The sequence below is a fragment of the Chrysemys picta genome, chromosome 4 (assembly GCF_011386835.1).
Source record: "Chrysemys picta bellii isolate R12L10 chromosome 4, ASM1138683v2, whole genome shotgun sequence".
Lineage (NCBI taxonomy): Eukaryota > Metazoa > Chordata > Testudines > Emydidae > Chrysemys > Chrysemys picta.
The window spans coordinates 85,717,623-85,743,186 of record NC_088794.1 but is presented as its reverse complement, the minus strand read 5'-3'; the positions used below and the strand labels follow the sequence as shown (position 1 = coordinate 85,743,186).

General features: G+C 40.3%; 1 protein-coding gene across 49 annotated transcripts in view; it reads right to left on the bottom strand.

Annotated features, from left to right (window-relative positions):
* Nucleotides 1-25,564, bottom strand: part of GPHN (gephyrin) — a 534,893-nt gene that overhangs the window by 366,497 nt on the left and 142,832 nt on the right. For all 49 annotated transcript variants that reach the window (XM_065592887.1, XM_065592897.1, XM_065592862.1 and 46 more), the window contains one exon: nt 9,154-9,232. Coding sequence is in view for 26 of the 49 variants with exons in the window: in XM_065592897.1 (XP_065448969.1) it covers nt 9,154-9,232 (79 nt within the window). In the remaining 23 variants the exon portion in view is untranslated. The remainder of the gene's footprint in view (nt 1-9,153; nt 9,233-25,564) is intronic.

Sequence of the window (25,564 nt, the reverse complement as noted above, 5' to 3'; positions counted from 1 at the left end):
CAGATGTCCAATGAGCGAAGCCTCTGTTTCTCCTTGCTTGCATGGGGCTTTGGACAGAAGACCGGGAGGAATATGTCTTGATTACTATGGAATTGAGAGACCACCTTTGGCATTAAGGATGGGTGGGGTCATAGCTGCATCTTTTCCTTGAAAAGGACTGTGTATGGTGGTTCAGAGGTAAGTGCCCGAATCTCTGAGACACTCCTAGCTGAGGTGATAGCCACCAGGAATGCCACCTTCCATGACAGATAAAGTAAAAAGCAGGACACTAGTGGATCAAACGAAGGGCCTGTCAGTCTTGCCAGTACTGGATTAAGGTCCCAACGAGGCAGGGGTTGGCAAATTTGTGGGTACATTCACTCCAGTCCTTTGAGGAACCGGCCACAAATCTGGTTTGAGAATATTGACCGGCTGTTCACCCAGGGGTGAAACACAGAGACCGCTGCCAGATGGACTCTTACAGATGATATCGCTAAACCGCCATGTTTCAGATGGAGCAAGTAATCCAAGATAAGAGGCAGTGAGACCTCAGCAAGAGAGACCCCTTTTGAAGCAACCAGATAGAGAATCGTTTCCATTTAGCCAAGTAAATGGCTCTAGTCTACTGTTTTCTGCTCCCCAAGAGCATCTCCTGCTCTCATTCCAAACATAATCATTCCATCTGGTTCAACCACTGAGCTTCCACATTGGCAGGTGAAGGGATTCGAGGTTTGGGCAGAGCAGGTGACCATGGTCTTGTGAGATCAAGTCCAGGAGCAGTAGTAAGATGATCAGTCTGTCCACTGAGAGGTCCAGTAAGGCTGTGAACCAACATTGGTGTGGCCAAGCCGGTGCTATGAGGATCAGCTGTGCTTGGTCCTTCTTGACTCTGAATAGGACCTTGTGGGTCAGGGGAGTAGGAGGGAACATGTACAGAAGCCTTCCCAGCCAGAGGAGGAGAAAGACACCCATGAGAGAGCCTCGGTTGCGTCCCCAAAAAGAGTGGAACTGGGGGCATCTCCTATTGAGTCTCGTCGCAAACAAATCCACCAGGGGAAACCCCCGCTTCTGGAAAATCGTGTTTAAGATATCTGGGCAAATGGACCACTTGTAATGGTTGGTATAGGATCTGCTGAGATGGTCCGCCAACTCATTCTGCAATCCTGGCAGTTAGGATGCTTCGAAGTGGATAGAATGGGTTATACAAAAATCCCATAAACTCAGAGCCTCCTGACATAGGGGAGAGAACCGAGCTCTCCATTGTCTGTTTATGTAGTACAGCGCTGTTGTGATGTCCATGAGCACTGATACCTGGTTTCCCTCCAAATGGGTTCTGAAAGCCAGGCACACCACCCTTAGCTCCCTCACATTGGTGTTACTGAGTTCTGATATGATCCAGGAAGCTCCTAATACGTTGAGAACTGACAATATCTAGAAAACCAATTATTCTGTATCCATTTGGTGGCTGGTGGGTTCTCTACCCAAGCTTCCAGACTGGTATTATTGAACAAAAGAACTGGATTTTAAAACAATTAATGTTTTATTCTACAGAAATTGATTACACTCACCTGGAAAAGATTCCTTCTTACTATAGGTGAGTGATTTTTCAAGCCCTGCTGCTACATACAGAGGCTTTAACAGTTGCATCAGAATACTGTACACTAATTTCTGAGGAAGAAAATGTAATGTACATACTTAAATATCACTAAAATGTGCACCAATTTAAAAAAATATATATAATGGAACTTGTTTGCTCTAAACTCCGCTACAGAGTGGAGTCCTTCAATATACAAAAGGCAATTGTGCTTGTAGTAAATCCCTCTTTCAAAGTTCTGTAAAATAAATGGCTTCCCTGTCAGAGGACCCCAGGGCAATTCTGACCATTAAAAATTGTTAAATAGTGTGTGATAATAACTCAGAGTTAACTGAGCAAAATAGGATATGCCATTATGTGGAGTCATTACAAATGTTACACTGTTTTGTGGAAAATTATTAATCCTCTGTTGCCTAGCATTTTTAAAAATGCATTTCACCATAATAGCCTGCCTTAACACCAACAGATAAATACAAGCTACCTATAGCCATGACTGCTTTCCATGTTTCTCCCCCCCCCTCTCTTCTACATAGTGTGTGATCCAAGAGACCACAACATTGCTCAATCAAGCAGACTAAATGGTAAATGCTACTGCAATCCCCAGAGTATTGAGGGATTTCAGCTCTACCAATAAGGTCAGGTAGTTTCAGTCACTATCAGCAAACTGACTTGGGGGCAAAGTATCAGGGAAATTAGAATGAAATGGACTCAGATCTATATTTAGATGCAACTGTGTTCTCTTTTACTGTCTTTCATTCCTTAATTCCAACCAATCAAAATATATTTCAGTCAATCCCATGTAATCTGCACTAGCAGCAAGTGTATGAATTAAGCAAATTCCTCCCTTCAGAAACCTGTCTCCTCCCCCAAGCCCCATATGTAAAATTGCATGTCAAGGTTGGTTTCTGCTCAAGTCTTTGAACAAACATCTATGAATCTTAGTGTAAAACCAATCAGCCTTAGTACAGTGAAAAAGAAATCTCAAAGATTAAATTAAAGTTTTGGCAGTAACTAAAAAAGGAACACATGATATGCACTTATCAAGTATTTTGTTTTAAATGGATATATTCCTAAACCGTAAGCCTTTTGGAATAGAAATGTGTCTGTATGAGGGAGTCTCCTGATCCTGATGGGGCCTCAATACCTGGATTAAAAACTTGCTAGAGAGTAATTGCAACAGGGAACCATCATGAAATGGGGTGTTTCTAGTGGGGGGTTCTGCAGGTATCAGTACTAGGCCCAATGCTATTCAACATTTTTATCAATGGTCTAGAAATAAATATAAAACCACTGACAAAATTTGTGGCTGACACCAAGATTTGGGGAGTGATAAATAACTATAAGGACCGGGTAGTCATACAAAGCGATATGGATCACACATAAGCTGAGCCCATTGAAACAAAATGTGTTTTAATACAGCCAAATGCAGTGTCATTCATCTAGAAAATGTATGCGGACTATATCCTGGAAAGCAGTGATTGAAAAGGATTTAAGGGTCAGAGTGGACAAGCAACTCAACATGAGCTACTAGAGCTGTGGAGAAAAGGGCTATCCCTTGAATGTTTAACCTGGGTATTACTGAAGTGATTTTACCACTATATATATGGCACTGGGATAATAAATACTGCATACTGTTATAGAATATACATTTTTAAAGGATATTGAAAAATTGGAGAGGATAGAGAAAAAAGCCTAATAATTATTATAGAAAAAATAATTAGAGGGCTGGAGAAAAGGCCTTGCAGTGAGAGACTTGAAGAGCAAGATATATTTAGCTTATCAGAAAGAAGACTGAGGTGTGACTTGATTTGAGTGTATAAATACCTTCACAGGGAGAAAATACCAAGTACAAAAGGGCTCTTTAATCTAGTGAAGAAAAGTATAACAAGCACCAAAGGATGGACGCTGAATCCAGACAAATTAAGGAAGAAATTTTTAACAGTGAGGGTGATTAACCACTCAAACAATATTACAAGAGAAGTGGTGGATTCTACAACTGTTGATGTATTCAAATCAAGACTGGATGCCTTTCTAGAAGATATGCTCTAGTCAAACACAAGTCATTGGTCTCAATGAAGAGGTAAATGTGTGAAATTCTATGGCCTGTGTTATACAGGAGGTCAGATTAGTTGATCTAATGGTCCTTTCTGATTTCATTCTATCAAATGCTCCCGGACTAAATTAAACTTCCAGTTGGCCACCAGAATTGATACAAGAACAGATCTTTGCCACTATTTTGTTAAATCTGACAACGAGGATGAGAAGCTAAACTCTCTTTTCTGGAAGAAGCCCAGACAGCTTAAAATTCAATCACTTGAGGCCTTAAGGACTGAGGATCAGTCCTTCAAAGCAGTTATTGAGCAGAAGGTGAAGACAATCTTGACCAATTCTGATTTTTCATTGAGACTGTGTCATCCCAGGGTTTGAAACCATGACAGATGCAGTAGTAAATCTTGTAGAATCCTTTCTAGCTTGAAGGAGGTCATTCACCAACTGGTCAAGATAACTGAAGTCACAATGGTTCACTCATTTCTGTCTTCCAATTGAAAGGTAGCAGCATGTCCTGGCTCCATGACAGATTACCAACCTATGCTGTTGCAGCAACTGGATTGCTCTCTGGGTCATCCAAATAACTTTTTGCCTGTATTAGAACATGATCAGGAGGTTTCCTAAATAGTGGAATACATGAAATCACTCCTTTCTCAGACACACTTTTAGCACCACCAAAATCATGACAGTTACTGTATTGGAAAAGGTGCTTCCCAAGCAATTGGTTGTACTCCCACTCTCTTTAGAAAACAGTCTCCAAGAGTAGGATCCATGAGTAGGATCTCAATCCTGTGGGGAAATGGCTCCAATGTCCAGAAGATCTTGAGCAGTGTTTGACATAGCTGTCTGTGACAGGGCATGATCAGAAGCACCTGGATCACGGAGATTATTGCAGAAGAAAGCACAGAGGGTGAGCCTGGGTTGAGGAATGAAGGTTGTGGGGAAGCCTCCCCTTGCTGTAAACCTGCATTACACTGTGTAACTTTGTAAGAAAAGAATAAATACACACCTTGGTGAAAGATAACAAGCTGGTGGGTGTTTGTGATTGTGAGACCACACAAACTGGCCAGGCAGTGGAGTACACTGGGTAATGACAAAGCACCTTGTGACACTGTCCATTTCGAAGGGTTAAAGCAAAGCGATTTAGTGACAAGAAATTTGGTAGGAAGGGAAGAAATTTCTGAGAGGTAGTTCTGCTGAATGATGTCTAATATCCATTTGTCCTAGTGGTTTGGAACAAAGAACTGGAAAAAAAAAATTCTTCAACATGCCCCTAAGTTGTGGGTGACATGAGCTGGCCAGCCTTCATTCTTTGCCTTCCTCCAGAACCTCAAGGAACTCCTGAAAATTCCTCTTCAGTATCAGCAAGGACATCCTGCTAACATCTATGTCTGCCCTAACTTACAGCAGCCCATTTGGTTACAGCAGCCAACAGAATTCTGGAATTTCTATAGCATTGTGTGCTATGGGCCTGCTCCCAATCTGGTCCCTCCCACATCCAGACCATCTCTGGCACCCCTTATGCCATTGTTTGCAAGGGGGTTGTGTGGAACCACTAACAGAAAGACCACCTATGATGTGCCTACACCAGGGGAATTCTTCCCTGGTGTGATGCAATGCTTTCTGTGGCTCCTATACGCTATTGGAATGATGCATAGAGCTAGATCAGAGGCAGAATCAGTATCTAGATTTGTTCTCTTTGTGTAGTACTAGCCCATGTTAGGTAATCATAGCAACTAAAAGAAGTTTTTATTGCTTTTTACTCCTATTAGCTCTGCTGATTGCAATGCTAAGAAAGTGAGCTGGAGTCTACATTGTTTTGTGTCCCATCAATATTTTTACCAACTTCCATTTACAGGGCCATTCAGTTACAGTGCAAACCCCCAGTTAGACATGAGCAAAGACCATGGGAAAGTACAGTTGTGACTGAAGGCCTAATCTGGCCAGTAAACCCTTATTACTGGTGATGATGTGTGAGAAGGAAAGAACAGTTTGTTTGTCAGAGCCCACAGTGAGTTTGCAGGGCTGTCAATCAGGAAAAAGAAAATCTATTATTGGTAACTCAGCACAACTGATATGATGTCACTCAGATACTAAACATAGAACCCTACAATGACATCTTTAAAGTGTTCCTTTTCAGCATATAATCACACTTAAAACCTTGCAGAATAGGCTTCTATTTGACAACTCTTTGCAAACACAATGAAACATCTGTGACGACACCAGATTTCTGACAGAAGCTAAACATGACAAAAGACTATATAGACACCAGTATATTTGAGAAAAATATATAAAACAACAAAAGCTAATGCAAAAGAGAGAAGCCATTTGTAATTAAGATTTTGTATCATACAGATTTGATGCAAGAGAAACATTTATAACATATGCAGTGTTGTTGTAGCTGTGATGATCCCAGGATATTAGAGACACAAGCTGGGTGAGGTAATATATTTTATTGGACCAGTTTCTATTGGTGAGGGAGACAGGCTTTCAAGCTTACACAGAGCTCTTCATCAGGTCATCTCTCATCAACAGAAGTTGGTGCAATAAAACATTTTTAATGTCAGACTGTAAAAGTAATACTGTATTTCTACCACCTCTGACCACATCACTTGCTGATAATGTGAATGTAGACATCAGTATTAATATATATATTAATAAACCTACATTATTTTGAATTCTAGCTCTCTTAAACTGTTTTATTTGAATCACAACATGCTATTTGTAGTAGTAAGAGAGTCTGGAGCACGAGGTGGTACAAGGCCTGAACCAAAGTCAGCAAAAGTTATGCCCTGTCAAAAGCAGATACTTGCCTGCAAGTTCACTGTCCTGTACATGAACTCGGCACTGGTATTGCTAGCATTGCTAAAACACACTGAATATATAAATACATTCCAGTAGCCTAGGACAAGAACACTCCAACCTAGCAAACGATAAGATGGTTTGACAGAAGTGATGAATAGTGATGCTTTGTCTGAAACATCAGGAGGAAGGTACAAGGGGAGGTAACAAACGTCATGAAACAGGTAAGGTGATACGTAAGTTGTTTATCCCAGATTGTTTGTCTCAGTATATAAATGTTGGGATGCCTTGCCTTAACCCTTTGTCTGGCCTCAGGGGTAACGGAATGTCCCACCACTCACTGAGCTGGTCCACTGTAACAGGCATACGTGTGTTAGTGTAACTGTAGACATTGATCTGGGGAGCTAGGGCCGTGCTTCGTTGACAATAAATCTTGCCATGTGCCTTCCCCACTAAACCAAATCTGTGGTCTCTTCGGACAGTTCGATTGAGGTCTGCTAGGCTGGCTAGCTGCGCAGAGCCGGCACCACACAAAGAGAGAACACACACGCACACAGCCAGCAACTGAAACACTATTCAGTACAACAATTATACAAGATAATTTCAGCCAATTGCTCCTCAGAATATAATTCAACTTTACTCTTCTCCCATAAAAATACTGATATATCACCTTTATTGACATTGTAGGCCCAATCATTGGCCCTGCTTTGTCCCCTTTGCATTGTTCTGGTGGCAGAAGGAGACAAAAAAGCTGTCTTTAACAGCCAGGTGGGTTTCCTCTGGCAAAGGACTAGACCCAATAATGTGGCATTATGTGTCAAATCACTTCAGTCGTTTTCTATACTGGCCATTCCCTCACACAACTGCACATTTTACAAGAACTGTTCTTAAACAGTTACTCATTATTAAATCCCTACCTCATAAGAATGTCCATCAGGAAAGTCATAGAAAGAGAGAGCACAACACATTCACATCATCAGGAGGGAAGAGAAAAGTACTATTTCTTTCTTGTATTACAGTTTGTTGTACAATATACCTATTGTTATCATTATTCTTGAAAAAGTAATTGGTTTTGAGGCTGAGTAAATGTCCCAAACTTGCTTCACCTTTTAATCAATCTCAGCAGCCACTTACTACTACTTATGCTACAAACAATAGTCACAATTTATTTTTGATTTTCCTAGTTTAAACTAATTAATAGATTACAATCTATCTCATACAAGTTATGGGCTGACGGAAGGAGTTGGAGGATTTCATTACTTTGAAAGAAAAACCCCAATACTCCACAACAAACACCGTTCACCATCTCTGGACTGAATCTTTGTAACTGGACTACAGCTGTACAGAACTCTTAAGACACTGTTGTACACTATGTACAGCTCTTGAAATCACATTTGCATCTCACTACAAACAGCTACAATTCTCAAGAATAAAAAAACCATGAAGTAAAGTTCAGCTGAAAACGAGGCCCCTTGAAGTTGTCTCAAATTGGACACCCAAAACCTAAAATCTCTAGTCATGTTTGAAAATGTAGCCTCCCGTTTCTCATCATTCAATAACGTCTCAGGCAATGAATGTACGCCTCCCCTCTTCTTCTTTATATTTTTCTGTGGTATGAATGATCATACACTAAATACATTATGAGCTAATTCCCTCAGTTTGAAACTTCAGGACATTGATGTCGCTTTTTTGCTCTAGCAATGTGACAAATTGGTGTGCTTGCATCTATCATTAAAAATCTTCCATGTTGAAATAAGGTTTCAAACATGGCCTCTTCTCTGCTGCTTCTCAACCAATATTGAAAACTTTTTACTTGTTTATGTTGATAGGGCCAATCATGTTCAATGCCCATTATAAAAAGGAACAATCAACTCTGCTAGAAAGAGAGAGGACCACATTTTCTTACAACAGGTGATACACTTGGGTGTTTATCTATAGCAACGGGAAAAGCATTTTTAATATTACTTCAGGAGGAACCTGGGGAAAGCCATGTTTGACACAATATTAAACATGGCTTCACTTCCTAGTGACAGGGCTTGTAAGGGGGAAATATGATTTATAGAAACAGACAGACACACAGTCCACTAAACAAGAAAGATTAGAAAGGATGACCACGTAAGTTTTGTGCTTCTTTGGCTTCTTGCCTTAGACTTTCAAAGTTTGTGTCTGTGTTATGGGATGAAGAAGGGACTGTAACTGACCTGTTCTCTGAGTATGAAGTGAAGTTGCCAAAAATTTGTTTGGCATAAATAAAAAGTACTGAAAGAAACAGGAGTTTTAAAAAAAATCAGCTGGAAGAAAATCAGATCAGATATAAAGAAAACAAAGACTTCCAAGGTAAAGAAAACTCTGAAGTAAATTCAAAATCAGGAGATTAAAATCTAGTTATATGATGTTTTGTGCCTATAAAAAAATGAAGGAAGAGGACATGAGTACAATGTGTCTTCCTTTACAACAATAACCCTGCTGCTGACAAAGTGTTCCATTTATTATCTGTGCTCCTTGGGAGTTAAATCAATGATGCCATTCTTTTTCCTGTCTCCTCAGAGAAAGACACAATGTGGTTCCAGTCACATCTGTCTGTATTATAGACTCAGCACATGATATACAGACTGCTACAAAAGCAAAGTGTGCTTCATCATATCTAAATCTGTCCCTAATTACAATCACACACACAGGATATAATAACATAGCTTTTCTATCCTCAGCTGTAGCAGTCAGATACTCACAAAGATGGGTCTTGGACCAGATCTTTAAGGTTTATCCCACTGCGATCTTCAGCAAGGTTCCTGAAGCAACTGTCGCTCACTAAAAAAGAGAAACAAAAGAAATGAAAATTTGAGAATTGTGTCAGCCAAATAATATTTGCTTGGTTGGAAGATTGTTTATTTAAAGGAAAGCTCAGAGCTCATCTATTAAATTATTTTTCAGTGAAGTTTCACCTAATTTAGATATGTTGACTAAAACACAAAGAGGTAAAAAAATTTGTCATGAGGCGGATCATTAAGTGCCTCAACCAGGTTCCTCAATACTCCTAAATCCCTTGCTCTGACAAGCCAACTACACAATCTCATCAAACATGACATTGGAGGTGTAAATATACACAAATAGGACAAATTATAGTATACTTGTGTCAATCACACACAGTTCAATATGCTTAAAGGGTTGGAAATATTGAGAATTGCTATATTTTAACATTTCATTTTAAGTTTTCAATAGTTTATAGTATAAATTGTTTACTTGAATTGCAGTTAAGCATACAATAATTTAGATGGTATAATTATTAATACAACTTATAAATGATAATAAAATTGTGTTTAAAACAGTTCCAGTAGAATAATCCACCTAGGAGATTTACCATAATTCAAGATACAATGAATTACATAGGAGTTTAAGTTTAAAAGAACATTATTCATGTATTTTTGTTTTGTTTTCCGAAAAACATGTTTTTGTTTGAACCTGGAGCCCAAAAGCTACTTTTTGCATAATTCCCTTCTCATATACACACCCTCAGTACTCTTTGCAGCATTGTTATAGTGTAGTACTTTGCATTTGTCCTTATTGAATTTCATCCCATGTATTTCAGACCATTTTTTCAATTTGTCTAGATTATTTTGAATTCTAATCCTGTCCTCCAAAATGCTCCTAACTTGGTATCATCCACAAACTTTATAACTGTACTCTGTGCCATTATCTAAATAATTTATGAATACATTAAACGGAACTGGACCTAGGACAGATCCCTGTGGGACCCCACTCGATATGCTCTTCTAGCAGTTGTGCACCCACCTTATAGTAACTTTGTCTAGGCTATATTTTCCTAGTTTGCTTATGAGGGGATCATGTGAGACAGCATCAAAAGCCTTACTAAAGTCAAGATATATCACATCTACTGCTTCCCCCCCCAAGTGTTGTTACCCTGTCAGAGAAGGATATTAGGTTGGTTTGACATGAGTTGTTCTTGACAAATCCAAGGCATTACTTATTAACTTCTAGATGCTTACAAATTGATTATTTATTCATTATCTTTCTGGGTACCAAAGTTAAACTGATGGTCTATAATTCCCTGGGTGAGCCTTATTCCCCTTTTTATAGATAGGCCATATATTTGCCCTTTTCCAGTCCATCAGGATCTCTCCTGCCCTTTATGAGTTCTCAAAGATAATCACAAATGGTTCAGAGATCTCTTCAGTCAGTTTCTTAAGTATTCTAGGTTGTATTTCATCAGGCTCTGCTTAATTGGAATCATCTAACCTGTCTAAATAATTCTTAGCTAGTTCTTTCCCTATTTTAGCCTCAGATGCTACACCACTTACACTGATGTTCAGTATGTTAGTCATCCGTTCACTGCTAACCTTTTTGGTGAAAACTGAAACAAAAAACCCTTAAGCCATTGTTGCATTTCCTGGGGTACATCAACAAAAAAAGTATCAGAACTTTGACCTTATAAAGAGTTTCCTTACAATAAACAGTATTTTATTATATTAAATTTTTCTTATAAATTATTCCTTTTTTGTTTTGTTTTTTTTAAATGTCAAGTACCTTAAATCATATTCTTTTTAGGAAATTCTATCTTTTTTGACCTAGCTGTCTCCATGGTGTTCTTCCGTGAACGTTCCATAGCAGAATTTGATTTCTTTCGCCTTTATATAGAATTTTCTCTTAGAATCATCATTTGTATTACAGTGTCGCCCAGAAGTCCCAATTCAGATTCAGGTCCCATTGTTCTGGGCACTATTCACATATATAGTGAGAGAGAGTCCCTGACCAAATAAGCTTACAATCTAAAGTCCTAATCCAGTAAATGATTGCGTACATGAGCGGCTCCTCTTTAACTTAAAGATGCATCCTTTTGTAACAAGAAGTAACTGCTTTTGGAACCCAGATCTTAGGCGCTGAATAGAGATAGCAGTAGGTTTCTTTTCCAAATTACAAAATGCCTCTTCCAGAAAGGCTACTCTTCATCAGCAATAGCATTCCTTGTCTTATAGGTATGTCTTTAAGAAAGGATAGCCCGGGACAGGATAGTGCGGGCAGTTGAGGACTCCTTCACCAGCCTTAAAGGATCAGTATATCCCATTATAGCAGCTTTAAATTAACTTTGCTGATACATTTGTGTGACCAGTGGATGCTAATCTGGCACCTGAAGGCTGCTTCTACATCAGATCAACTAACTGCCCCACAGACAGTTTTGTCAGCCAGAGTTCATGCCTTGCCTATGTTCCCTTTCCTGTGGCATATATAGGAGTCATTATGCAAGCCTTATCCCATAGAGGATTGTCCCACATTCTTCACTGAATGTGGTCCATGGACATTGAAGTCAACAAAACCTGTTTTGAAAATTGGGCTTAACTACCTGTACAAGCAATCACAATGCATCTCTTTAGCTCCATGGAGGGACGTAAGAATTGCAATGCTGAGCATCGTGGTACCTAACTTTTAGGTGCATAGAGAGTCATAGAAACAACACTGCAATTCACAAAGCCTAAGTTCGACACCTCGGCACCCTAATACTATGAATGGGGAGAGGTAGGCACCTAAGAATGCTATCAAAAAAGCCACCCAGCTGGGTGCTGACTAAACTAGCCAATGGGAGACACTGGTCACAGGTGTTTTTGCTGGTCAGAGGGATGTGTGCCAAACCTTCTTTTGGCAACACGTGCATAAATCCAGGCTGCAGGCGGGGCACCTAGCTTCCCTAGTGATCCATGAACCAGGGGAAGATAGGTGTTCAGACACCTAAGTTGCAGATGGGGACCAAAACAAAACAGAAGGGGGATGGGTGCAGTGAAACAAAACCCGGGGGAAGGAGGAAGAGCAGCAGCTCCCTTATAACTTTTAGCCTAAAAGACAGGATACTCCCCAATCCCACTTGAATCCCCAATTCAAGTTCCCCCTCCTCCTGAGGGGGAGAAGAGATTTGAACAGGGGTCTGCCACCTCTCAGGTGCATACCCTAGCCACTGGGCTATGGGATATTTTGAGATGGGACTCCCTCAATTTCTCCTATTAAAGTTGTTCCACTTTAAACAACTGAATAATTAAATATTAATTGGGCCACAGAAAGAGTTAGAATGACTCTAGAGTAATGGCTAGGGCACTCACCTGAGAGATGGCAGATCCCTGGTTAAGATCCCTTCTCCCGCTCAGGTGGAGGGATGACTTGAATCAGGGGTCTCCCACATCCTGGCTGAGTACCCTAACCATCAGGCTAAAGGTTATAAGGAAAGTCCTCCACCTCCCCGCCCTGCATATAACTTAGGTGATCAAATGCCTATCTTTCCCAGTTTGTGAATTGCTCTTGGGCTTTGGTGGGAGATAGATATCTCCAGATGCCTATCATGAAGCAGTAGTGCACATGCTCAGGCAGGAGATTGGCACCTCAGCACCTAGAGAGAGGCTGCAGTGCGCATGTCCATAGAGGAAAAACAACAACAAAAAACCACCCTTAGGCACTTAAACTCACTCAGTGCCTATCAGGTTAGGCCGCAGCTGAGTGGGGGTTTAGTGGGTCACAGTGGTGCCTAAAAACAGGACGTAGGTGCTGAAGTACTTTTGTGGATCTCACCCTGACAGACTTAATCAGAGAAATGTAGGGCTGAAAGGGCTCTTGAGAGGTCATCAAGTTCAGCCCTCTGCAATGAGGCAGGACCAAATATACCTGGACAATCTCTGACAGGTGTTTGTCCAACTGCTCTTAAAAACCTGAAAAGAACTAATGTGCATGATCGGCATGCAATTTTCAAATGTTCAGAATGGTTAAAGAAAACCAATTATTTTCAAACAAATGCTCTATTTATTTACTTTTGCTACAGGCCTGTCTAAAAAAGTTTGGCTCACATTTTTCAAATGGGAAAAGGCAATTTATTTTAATCTCACTCTACTAAAAATTGCTGTGTGAAAACAGGGAGTTAAAATGGAAACTTTTGCATCTTGAGGATACCAAACACCTGCCATAACAGAATTTGTCACATCATCTCAAAATATATTAATTAAATAGGCACTGTCTGTAATATCTGATGGAAAACATTTCATAGCATAACGCAGCCAATTCAGAAAAACAGTTTAGTAACAGAAAGGTGTGATAGCTACAGTAATTAATCAGGCATGTTATAAAAGCTGTTTAGGTGTGCACATAGTCAATTATAGAAGACATAGTACTATCTTGGCTTCTTCCAAGGGTTTACATATTCTGACATGAAGAGGACCAACTAAGGTGTGTTTTGCTTAATTGGACCCATTACAAGAATTAACCTTTGCTGACATAGATATTAGATCACATTTATATGACTCTATCCCTCTTCTTCCAACTTGGTTTGGGTAAAGATGAAATCTTTGTGAACACTGATAAAAAAAAAATAATTACTGTGAGTTCAAACAATGTCTAAGCAATATGCATGCACAAACTCTTGGTGACAAGACAGAACTAAAAATTCATGAGATCATATTTGGCTTCTGCAACAAAAAGTTGCTTAAATATTTTTGTTAACAGAATTACAAATATTCACTATAGAAATTCTTGCTAAATTTACTTGCACTTCATATGCAGCAAAAACTCTGACAGGGAAAGTTTATGGCTCATTATATCAAAAACAGGCTCAAGCAACAAAGATAAATGTTCATAAATGTTAATGAATTTTTTAAACTGAAAAGAAATAATGTTTAAAATTCAAACAATACAATATGGTGCTATTAATAGGACAATACTGTGATATTAAGTCAAAATATTATATTGTTTCTATTCAGATATTCACTTCATCTTGACTGTTGGAACATGTACAGTGAGCAGCAGTAATTCCAGGAAATTGAAAGCCTCTGGGGCAATCTTCTTGGTGAGTTCTCATTTGCCTATAGCTGGCAACAAGCCACTGAGCATGGTTTTCTTCCAGAATTAGCATTTTCAAGTCCATACTGATCTCAGAAGCACTGCTGGCCTTTGCCAAATTGAGCAGAAATTTAGTACTCATTTTTCATTTCATCTTTGAAAAGTTTGTCATGTGAGAAATCTAGAGCCTGAAGTCTGTGAAAGAAAGTGGAACAAAGACTAGCATAATCTCACATTGCTAGAGTTTTGTGAATAACTAATCCATAGTGCAATCTCTAAAGAGATCAAGTATTAGCAATGCCTCATTTTCCTCAGGAATGTACTACTTAATATTTATAAAATAAAAATTCTCATTGTACTCCATAGAACCATAGTTTTAACATCGGAAAGCAACACTATGATTTTCTAGTCTGACTTCCTACAAAACAAAGACCATAGAATTTCATCCAGTAATTTTTGTAATAGAGGGGATTTTTTCATCCCTACAATATAAATGAAAAATAAATCAACTATTTTACTCAAATGGTTTGTATTATGTAAAAGTCTGATGGACCTACACAAAGTAAGGAAGAGAAATCACTGTTCTGCCTCTGTAAATTACCTGAGGACCAAATTAGCTCCCAGCAAGTGTGCAGGAAAGGATGAGGGGCACTTGTCATTTAACACCAAGCCAATGACTTCCACTTGCTTACTTTTGTTTATTTTCATTGATCATTCTGAACACATGATACTGAGCAGAGATTTGTTTTAATATTTTTTTAAATGAGCTCTGAGCGGAAAACAGCATTCAGATTAAAAAACTTCATCCTCAGCAATGGAAATTTTGGTTCCCTTTCTTTTAGATTACTGCATTTGTCTTAAAAAATATCCACGCCCGTTATATAGAAAGAAATATACTGTACTACCAATAACTCTATTGACAGTGAGCCACAACAAGAACTCAGATACTAAAATTTCTTTAAGAGCACAAATTGCACATAATTTTCTTCAATTAAAAATTGCCTCCCTCATAAATATTACAGGATATCACCTTTACTGGGAGAAGTGTGAAGTCTGGGAGCTAATTAGTGAGGTTAGGAGTAATTCTGTAGCTTGTTTAGGAGGTCCAGTTTAAATTTACTGCCAATAAATACATTAACAGTTCATAGCAGAACATAACCCATCTCAAACCCTAAGTTCAACTGAATATTTATGGCCTGACTGTCAAAGGTCCTGAGTAACCTAATGCCACTGAAGTCAATGAGAACTGAAAGGTTCAACACTGAAAAATTAGTGTATTCCCATCTATATTTTTTCTTGGTAATGGAGGTGGAGCGAGTAGTAGATTATAGTTTATTTACAGAAGACTCAACTACTTAAATGGAAATGTCAGATGTATAAGAAAAATTACTGAGATCCACATCTTCTACAAATGAACTTCCTGATTTAAGCTAATGCAACCACTTCAGAAAAGACATTTCTGAACAGCAGCAAGGTGATTGCAATTAACTCATCTCAAACACCAGCCTCTCCTCCTCCACCCAGTGCGAGTGCTTCTGTGTTGTTACTGACATTTCAGTGTCAAATCAGGCTATGCGTGCTACCGTAATGAGAGTAGACAGTACTACTTGTGGCTCTTCAAACCCACTGCCTTGTGGGTAGCCAGGGAGGATGTAAGGCTAAGGGAGCAACCCCTGACAGAAAAGCCTCACTCCCTTGTGGGTGAATTCAGGAGAATGTAAGGCTATGAGAGTAAACACAGACAGAAAATCTGGAGTGGAGCCCCAAAGGGGGTCAGGTACTAAGATCTTAGTATCTTTCCGGCAACTCCTGCAGTGGATCAGAAACCAGATGTATTGGTTCTTCCTCTCTTCTGGATTTTACCAGTGACACCGAGAGTGGGGTCCTGATGCATGGGTAACTCAGGACCTCCATATCATCTGCCCAGGCTTGCACCCTGGAGAGGTACTCCAGCTTCACCTCAAGCGTCGACACGACACAGGAGGCAGCAGTCACCGGTTCTAAGCTCTTACTCAATTAGTGTAGAGTTGGGTGGCAGGGGCTGTCTCCAACAGTGGGATAGATCATCATATTTCACTGGACAACGCCCGCCCACTATAAAACTGGGCAGCCCCCAGATAATAGGGTGTTGTCCCGCCACAGTCTGCTTGCTTCAATGGCTGCTCGGAACTTAGAGTTTTATAACTTGAAAAGTGGACTGTAACCAACACACCAGGCAAATCAAGTAAAAGAAAGAAAACATCCTTAAAGACAGGGTGCTGGAACGTTTGCACCATGACAACCGGATTATCAGAGGACCTTCAAGAAATCAACTATGTATGTAAAATGGCCGTGATCAATAACAAACTGAAATGACTCAATGAAGATATTTCATCCCTCCAAGAAACACAGCTAGCATCAAGTGGATCTCTCAGGGAAAAAGACTAAACATTTTTCTGGCAGGGAAAAAGTGCTGAAGAAACGTGAGAGCACAGAGTGAGATTTGCATCAAGAACTCACTTCTGGGGATGATTGAGCCACCTATAAATGGATCTGAGAGAATTTTGGCACTACACTTGTTCACACCTGATTGACCAATCAACCTTGTGAGTGTGTATGTCCCAACACTCTCCTTATCTTTTGACATCAAGGACCAGTTCTATGACCAGTTGAACACCACTATCAGCAGGATTCCAAAATACAAATATATTTTCACTGGAAAAATCATGGAGCAGATCCTCAAGGAATCAATTCTGAAGCACTCAGAGAGGAAAGTGATCAGGAACAGTCAGCATGGATTCACCAAGGGCAAGTCATGCCTGACTAACCTAATTGCCTTCTATGACGAGATAACTGGGTTTGTGGATGAGGGGAAAGCAGTGGATGTGTTATTCCTTGACTTTAGCAAAGCTTTTCATACAGTCTCCCACAGTATTCTTGCCGGCAAGTTAAAGAAGTATGGGCTGGATGAATGGACTATAAGGTGGATAGAAAGCTGGCTAGATCGTCGGGCTCAACGGGTAGTGATCAATGGCTCCATGTCTAGTTGGCAGCCGGTATCAAGCGGAGTGCCCCAAGGGTTGGTCCTGGGGCCGGTTTTGTTCAATATCTTCATTAATGATCTGGAGGATGGCATGGACTGCACTCGCAGCAAGTTTGCAGATGACACTAAACTGGGAGGAGTGGTAGACACGCTGGAGGGTGGGGATAGAATACAGAGGGACCTAGACAAATTAGAGGATTGGCCAAAAGAAACCTGATGAGGTTCAACAAGGACAAGTGCAGAGTCCTGCATTTAGGACAGAAGAATCCCATGCACTGCTACAGACTAGGGACCGAATGTGTAGGCAGCAGTTCTGCAGAAAAGGACCTAGGGGTTACAGTGGATGAGAAGCTGGATTTGAGTCGACAGTGTGCCCTTGCTGCCAAGAAGGCTAATGGCATTTTGGACTGTATAAGTAGGGGCATTGCCAGCAGATCGAGGCACGTGATCATTCCCCTCTATTCGACATTGGTGAGGCCTCATCTGGAGTACTGTGTCCAGTTTTGGGCTCCACACTACAAGAAGGATGTAGAAAAATTGGAACGAGTCCAGTGGAGGGCAACAAAAATGATTAGAGGGCTGGAACACATGACTTATGAGGAGAGGCTGAGGGAACTGGGATTGTTTAGTCTGCAGAAGAGAAGAATGAGGGGGGATTTGATAGCTGCTTTCAACTACCTGAAAGGCGGTTCCAAAGAGGATGGATCTAGACTGTTTTCAGAGGTACCAGATGACAGAACAAGGAGTAATGGTCTCAAGTTGCAGTGGGGGAGGTTTAGGTTGGATATTAGGAAAAACTTTTTCACTAGGAAGGTGGTGAAGCACTGGAATGGGTTACCTAGGAAGGTGGTGGAATCTCCTTCCTTAGAGGTTTTTAAGGTCAGCCTTGACAGAGCCCTGACTGGGATGATTTAGTTGGGAATTGGTCCTGCTTCGAGCAGGGGGTTGGACTAGATGACCTCCTGAGGTCTCTTCCAACCCTGATATTCTATGATTCTAGGAGACATCAATGCAAGGGTGGGAGCTGATCATGAAGCATGGACCAACTGTCTTAGTCAGGATGGAACTAGTAAGATGAACGGAAGCCATCAGAGACTGCTAGAACTTTGTTCCTATTACGACCTCCCTGTAACAAACTCATTCTTCCAGACAAATCCACAACGCAAAGTGTCTTGGATACATCTCAGATCTGGCCACTGACGTCAACTGGATCTTATCATCACAAGGCATCCCAACCTTAACCCTGCCTTCATTACCTGCAGCTATCAAAGTGCGACATAGATCACTCTCTGGTATGCAGCAAGGTCAAACTTATAGAAAAGAAAATACACAGATCTAAAGTAAAAGGATGTCCTCGTATTAACATCAGTGCCTTTGCGGACCAAGAAAAGTCACAGCAGTACAAGAACATACTACAACAAGCCCTTGACTCGAGTGATTGTGTCACAAGCGTCCAGCTGAAGTGGGAGCAACTGAAGAACACAAGCTACGATGCAGCTGTCTGTCTTTGGGAAGAAGGAAAACAAGACCAACAACTGGTTTGACGCATATCCCAGTGTGTTGATGCCGGTCATAGAGGCTAAATGCACAGCCCAAACCAACTACAAGAGAGACCCAGATAAAAAAACCTTACAAGCATCGAGAGTGGCAAGAACCAAGATACAACAAACTGTTCGACGCTGCGCCAATGACTATTGGCTGCACTTATGCAAAAGCATACAAGTAGCACCTGATGCAGGGAACATCAGAAACAGGTATGACATGATCAAGAAAGCTTTGGGTCCAATTTCAAAGAAGACAGCCCCACTGAAATCAACAACAGGGGAAACAGTCAACAACTGCACCAAGCAGATGGATCGCTGGGTAGAACACTACTCTAAGCTTTACTCTCATGAAAATATTGTTACAGACACAGCCATCAACGTCATCGAAAGCCTGCCTCTTATGAACCAACTTGACAATGAACCAACTCTCTAGGAGCTTAGCCTTGCCAGAGATGGCCTCCCCAATGGAAAGGCCCCCAGAAAAGGCTGCATACCATCAGAGATCATAAAATGTGGAAAACCTGTTCTACTGCAACATCGTCATGAGTTGCTCTGCCTGTGCTGGAAAGAAGGCAAAGTACCACAAGAAATGAGAGATGGCAACATCATCACTCTCTATAAAAACAAGGGTGATAGGAGTGACTGTAACAATTATCATGGCATTTTCCTTCTTAGCATTATGAATCACTGTGCTGCTTCAGAACTGAAAGGTCTACTATCAACATGATCTTCTCAATGAGACAACTACAAGACAAATGCAGAGACCAAAAAAATCCCCTTTACATAGCCTTTGTCGATCTCACACAGGCTTTTGACCTTGTCAGTACAAATGTACTATTTGCACTTCTAGAAAAGATTGGCTGTCCCCCCAAGCTCTTAAGCATGATTTGATCCTTCATAAAAACATATACGGCACAGTTCAATACAACGGCTCGATTGCTGAGGATTTCCAGATTCGTAGCCAAGTAAAGAAAGGCTGTGTACTTGCCCCAACTATGTTTGGGATCTTCTTCTCCTTGCTACTGAAACAAGCTTTTGGTTCCTCAACTGAGGGAATCTACTTGCACACAAGATCTGATGGAAAGCTGTTCAATCTTGCAATACCCAGATGTAAAATCAAGACTTATCCAATACCTCCTTTGCTGATGACACATCAGTGATAACCCACTCAGAAGTTCATCTCCAAAACCTTATGGACTGTTTTTCCAAAGCCTGCCAAGAGTTTGGGCTTATCATAAGCCTAAAAATAGATGAACATAATGTGCAAAGGAGTTGAGGAAGCACCCTCCATCAAGATCAACAACTATGAACTTGAAGTGATGAATGAGTTCAAATACTTGGGGTCTACTATCACAGTGAACCTTTCACTTGAAACAGGGTGTATGGGAGTGAGACATGGACCTTATAGTCTCATCTGGAAAAGAGGCTCAACAGTTTTCATATGTGTTGGCTTCGTCAAATCTTTGGCATCTCCTGGAGGGACAGAGTCACCAACACTGAGGTGCTCAAGTGGGCCAGCATACCCAGCATGCAAACACTCCTCAAACAGAGACGCCTCCGCTGGCTTGGGCATGTGTGCCGAATGAATGATGGGCGCATCCCAAAGGACACATCCTCTACAGTGAATTGGCATCTGGAAAAAGACCCAAGGGGCGCCCAAAATTGCATTTCAAGGATGAGTGCAAGCAAGTCCTCAAAGAAATGAACATGGATGTGGACAACTGGGAAGATCACACTCAAGACCACAGCCTTTGGAAACAAGAGCTTAACAAAAGGTCTCCGGAGTTACGAGAGGAAAAGGAGAAAAGAGGAGAACAGAGGAGAAAAGAGCTCACAGAAGGCAGAGCCCGAAAGGTCGAAACATCACCTTTAAATGTAACAGATATGGCAGAGATTGTCTCTCTCAAATGGTCTCTTGAGCCATAGCCGCAGCTGCCATAAAACCAACTGAGTAAATTCTTTACCTCTCAGGGGCACATACCCATGGTCTCTCGAGACTGAAGGATGCCTACTATTCTACTGACATGTCAAGCATCACCATGCATACCTGCCACCATTTATTTCCAACCATTAAAGTTAGCCCATAGGGCTAAACTATTCATAAATTTCATAGACTTTGGGTATGTCTACACTACAAAATAAAACAAACAAAAAACCAGACCCATAGCAACATGTCTCAAAGCCCATCTCAACTGACTCAGGCTCATGCTACAAGGCTAAAATTAGCAATGTAGATTAACCCAGGCAGGAATGTCTACATTGCTATTTTTAGCCACATAACATGAAACCTGTGAGCTTGAATTAGTTGACCTAGGCTTTGATACTCACTGCCATGAGCCTTTTTTGCAGTATAGACATATCCTTTAACGCCAGTGAAGACCATTATGATCATCTAGTCAGACTTCCTACATAACAGGTCACAGCTTTTGTTTGATTTACAGCATATCTTTTAGAAAAACATCCAATCCCGATTTAAAGATTTCAAGTGCTAGAGAATCAACAACATTCCTAGGTACATTATTCCAATGGCTAATTACCCTTACTCTTAAAAATGTTCATGCTATTTCCAGTTTAGATTTGTATAGCTTCAACATACAGCCATTTGATCTTGTTATACCTTTGCTAGTTTAAAGAGCCTTTGAATATCAGATATCTACTTCCCAGGTAGATACTTGTAGGTCCGGGGTCAGCAACCTTTCAGAAGTGGTGTGCCGAGTCTTCATTTATTCGTTCTAATTTAAGATTTCGCGTGCCAGTAATACATTTTAACGTTTTTAAGTCTCTTTCTATAAGTCTATAATATTTAACTAAACTATTGTTGTATGTAAAGCAAATAAGGTTTTTAAAATGTTTAAGCAGCTTCATTTTACATTAAATTAAAAAGCAGAGGCCCCGGACTGGTGGCCAGGACCTGGGCAGTATGAGTGCCACTGAAAATCAGTTTGCGTGCTGCCTTCGGCACATGTGCCATAGGTTGCCTACCCCTGTTGTAGATGGTAGTCATGTCACCTCTTTTCCTTCTCTTTGGTAAAATAAATAGATTGAGCTTAAGATATTTAGTTCAGCAAAGGCTATAAATCAGGCATTAATATGACTGGTTTACAGTACTTTTGACGGATAATGATGACAAAGTACTGAAAATTCAATGAACCATTTGAAATGGAGAGAAAAATATATAGTAATGAAAATATAACCCCAGAAGAGAAGGTTGATCTTAGACACTAAAGACTGTGCAATGCCATAGTTCCTTGGAATAATATTTTATTGGGGTTGAGGTTGATGACTAAAACAATATTCTTTTCAGTAGGGTCCCAATCCTTCAGTCAGATACTTGAGGATGAACTCCTTGCATTCAGTGAGGCTCTCCACATATTCTGGGGCATGTTTTCATGGATTAGATTGCAGGATCAGAGATTAGTTTTTTAGTAACATGCTATTGTTGAGAAAAACAAAATAATCTGAAATCTAGGGATTTCCAACAGCTATTATTTTCAATATATCTGGTCAGGAAATTTCTGATAAAATGTTTTTTTAAATCAGAAAATACCAATTCATTTAAATTGATTGTTTGTGGGAAAGTGTCAGTTTTGATTAATTTCTTGGTTTGAAATTTTTTTGGAAAAAGTGTCAACATTTTTAAAGAAAAAATTCGGTTTCCTGGTTTGAAATGACTTTGTTTTGAAATGTAATATAATTCTAGTAAAAAGTTTTAAAAGGTCAAAATAAAAATTAAATATTTTGAAAATTGTGTAATGATATAGGTTGATTCACCTGAACTAAAATAAGAACATAAGAACAGCCATACTTGGTCAGACCAAAAGTCCGTTAGCCCGGTATCCTGTCTTCCGACAATGGCCAAATCCAGGAGCCCCAGAGGGAATGAACAGAACAGGTAATCATCAAGTGATCCATCCCTTGTTGCTCATTCCCAGCTTCTAGCAAACAGAGGCCAATCCCGGCCAATAGCCATTGATGGCCCTGTCCTCCATGAACTAATCTTTTTTTTTTTTTTTTGATTGTTGGCTTGTATTTTGTACAATTGTATTGGCATTTTTTGGCATTTTGACTTTTTGTCCAGATTGGGATGGGATGATTATTTGAAGTTTCAAAAATGTTCCCAGGAGGGGAAAAACATTTCCTACTCAGCTCTAATTTTCCAACTATGTGCAGCTTCGTTTAGATCTCATTTGCCTCTACAAAATGAAAAGTAAATACCCAGGCAAAAAATAGCACAGGTTTAGTGGGCCAGCAGTTCGGTGCTCTCAGACAACAACATGAAAATAAATAAAAATCAAACATTGCTGACATTAAGTTACTTCCTCATTCAGCTGAGCCTACGTACCCTTAACTGATAGGGTTACAAATCAAATGGGCAAGGTATTGCAACAGGTGAGACAGACATAGAAAGTCACAAAAGAATTAGACGCAAATCTAAACAACTCTCTCACTTCACCAGAAAAAAAAAAAAAGTATCGTAAGTCAATAGAAAAAGAAGCAGAGATAAGATTAGAAGAGAGGGAGGTGGAGGTAGAGCAGGTCTGAAGAAGAGTTCATACTTTCAAAGTGATTGAGGCACTTAAAGGGGAGAGGATTGACTGGGGCCTATATAGAAATCACCAATCACCTACCAAATCACAAATTATTTGTTTCCTTGCTTCCTATTAGGGGGAATCACAGTGTCATCTCTCCAGAAAGTCTCTCTCTGACAGGACTTGAAAACGGGACATATATCAACAAGGTATTAAAAAAAAAAATCAAAACCAACAAGATGTGTGCATGGCAAACCAAGGAAATAAGAGATCTTATAATGTCACAATCTTCAACCTCTCTTCTCCCTAACCTTGCTTACTACCACTCATAGTGCTATGTCTAAACTTAAACTGTTAGTTCTTTGGGGCAAGGACCATTTTCTTTTCTATGTTTGTAAAGTACCATGCACTCTTGTGGCATTGTATAATAAAATATGCTCTTTGGCCTTTTCTGTTTATAGTTTAGGATCTCTGAAGAACATGTGTGATATCTGTATTCATTTTCTGAATATCATGTATACCTCTGTTTATGTGATTGTTGTGTTTCAATATGGTGGGGACAAGATGACGTGTCTGCAGGATAGCAGAATGAAAACCAGTTCCCATAGGCAGGGATTCCAGGAATAAGTAGGGCCTGCCTAAGCTTTGATGGAAACAAAGATTAGGCTAAGACATGTGTTATGTCATATGGGCCTTTTATTGTTTTAATCTTTTCTCTCTGAATGCTATGTTCCTATGTTTAAATAAATACTTTGTTCTGAAGGGACTGCTTTGAGTCACTGCATTAACCTATTAGACATAGCTCCCAAAAGGAAGTCACTTGTAGGTGCCAAGCCCAATTGGACCAGCTGAGGAAACATTGTTGGTAAAGAAAGATGCTGTAGCCCAGGAACCCGGGTCTGTCAGTGCGAGAATCACAAGATTCCAGTAGGGTTGCCAACTTTCTAATCGCACAAAACTGAACACCCTTGCCCCGTCCCTTCTCTGAGCCCCCGCCTCTTCTCCAAGGCCCTGCCCCCACTCACTCCATCCCCCCCTCCCTCTGTTGCTTGCTCTCCCTCATCCTCACTCACTTGCTCATTTTTACTGGGCTGGGGCAGGGATATAGGCGGGGATGAGGGTCCCAGCTATGGGTGTGCACTCTGGGATGGGGCAAGAAATGAGGGGTTCAGAGTGCGGAGGGGGCTCAGGGTTGGGGCAAAGGGTTGGGAGGGGATGTGGGCTCCGGGAGGGAGTTTGGGTGCAGGAGGGGGCTCAGGGCTGCCAGACCCACCAACTGGATTTTTAACGGCCCGGTCAGCATTGCTGACCGGAGCCACCAGGGTCCCTTTTGTTCCAGTCAAAAATCAGACATCTGGCAACCCTATATTCCACCCTGAGAGGAGTGAAGGTGCAGGGCCTGTCACTGCTAAGGGTACATTTCGGAAAGACTGAAGAGGTTTCAAAGGTGCAGATTACCCTGTATCTATGACAGTCATTCATAATTCTGCTTCTAGAGCTATAAGTTAGAGAAATAAATCTAAAGAACTCTACTCTGTACAAACTTAAGGTTAGCCCTCAGGTCAACATACAGATTTTTTACAAAACACTTAAAATAAGAACAAAAATAACTTAAGAAATAACTTTTATTGAAATTTAGATATCTTCTCCCTCAGTGTAACCTGAAAATGGGGAAAAAAACCAACTGTTACCATGGGACAGATGCAAAACAGATAGCTGCCCAGTGAGAGACAACTTTTAGATGCAAAAGTCACAGAAAGTTCTGAATGTTCAGACAGTTTTATTTACCACACAATCCCCTAAATGCTGTTGAATATATTTAGAAAGAGATAGTCTGCAGATTCTGAAACTCTTAAAAAATACTCCCAGACTTCTTACATTCTCTAACATTAATTAAATGAGACATACCGTATTTTCCGGCGTATAAGACGACCCCCAACTTTTCCAGTTAAAATATAGAGTTTGGGATATACTCGCCGTATAAGACTACCCCTCTTCCAACGCACACCAAAAAAAAAATTAAAAAAACATCAGATTTGATTTCAATATGGTAATTTTAATTCAAATGCTTATGACATGCAGGTACTTAGCAGGAAAACTGTCACTTATAAACATAAGGCTGTTTGTCATCAAACATGTAAACATAAAACAGTGCAAGTGGATTAAACTTTTCCTAATTCACTCTAAAGCTGAAAGGAAGGATAAGACAATAAACCCATGG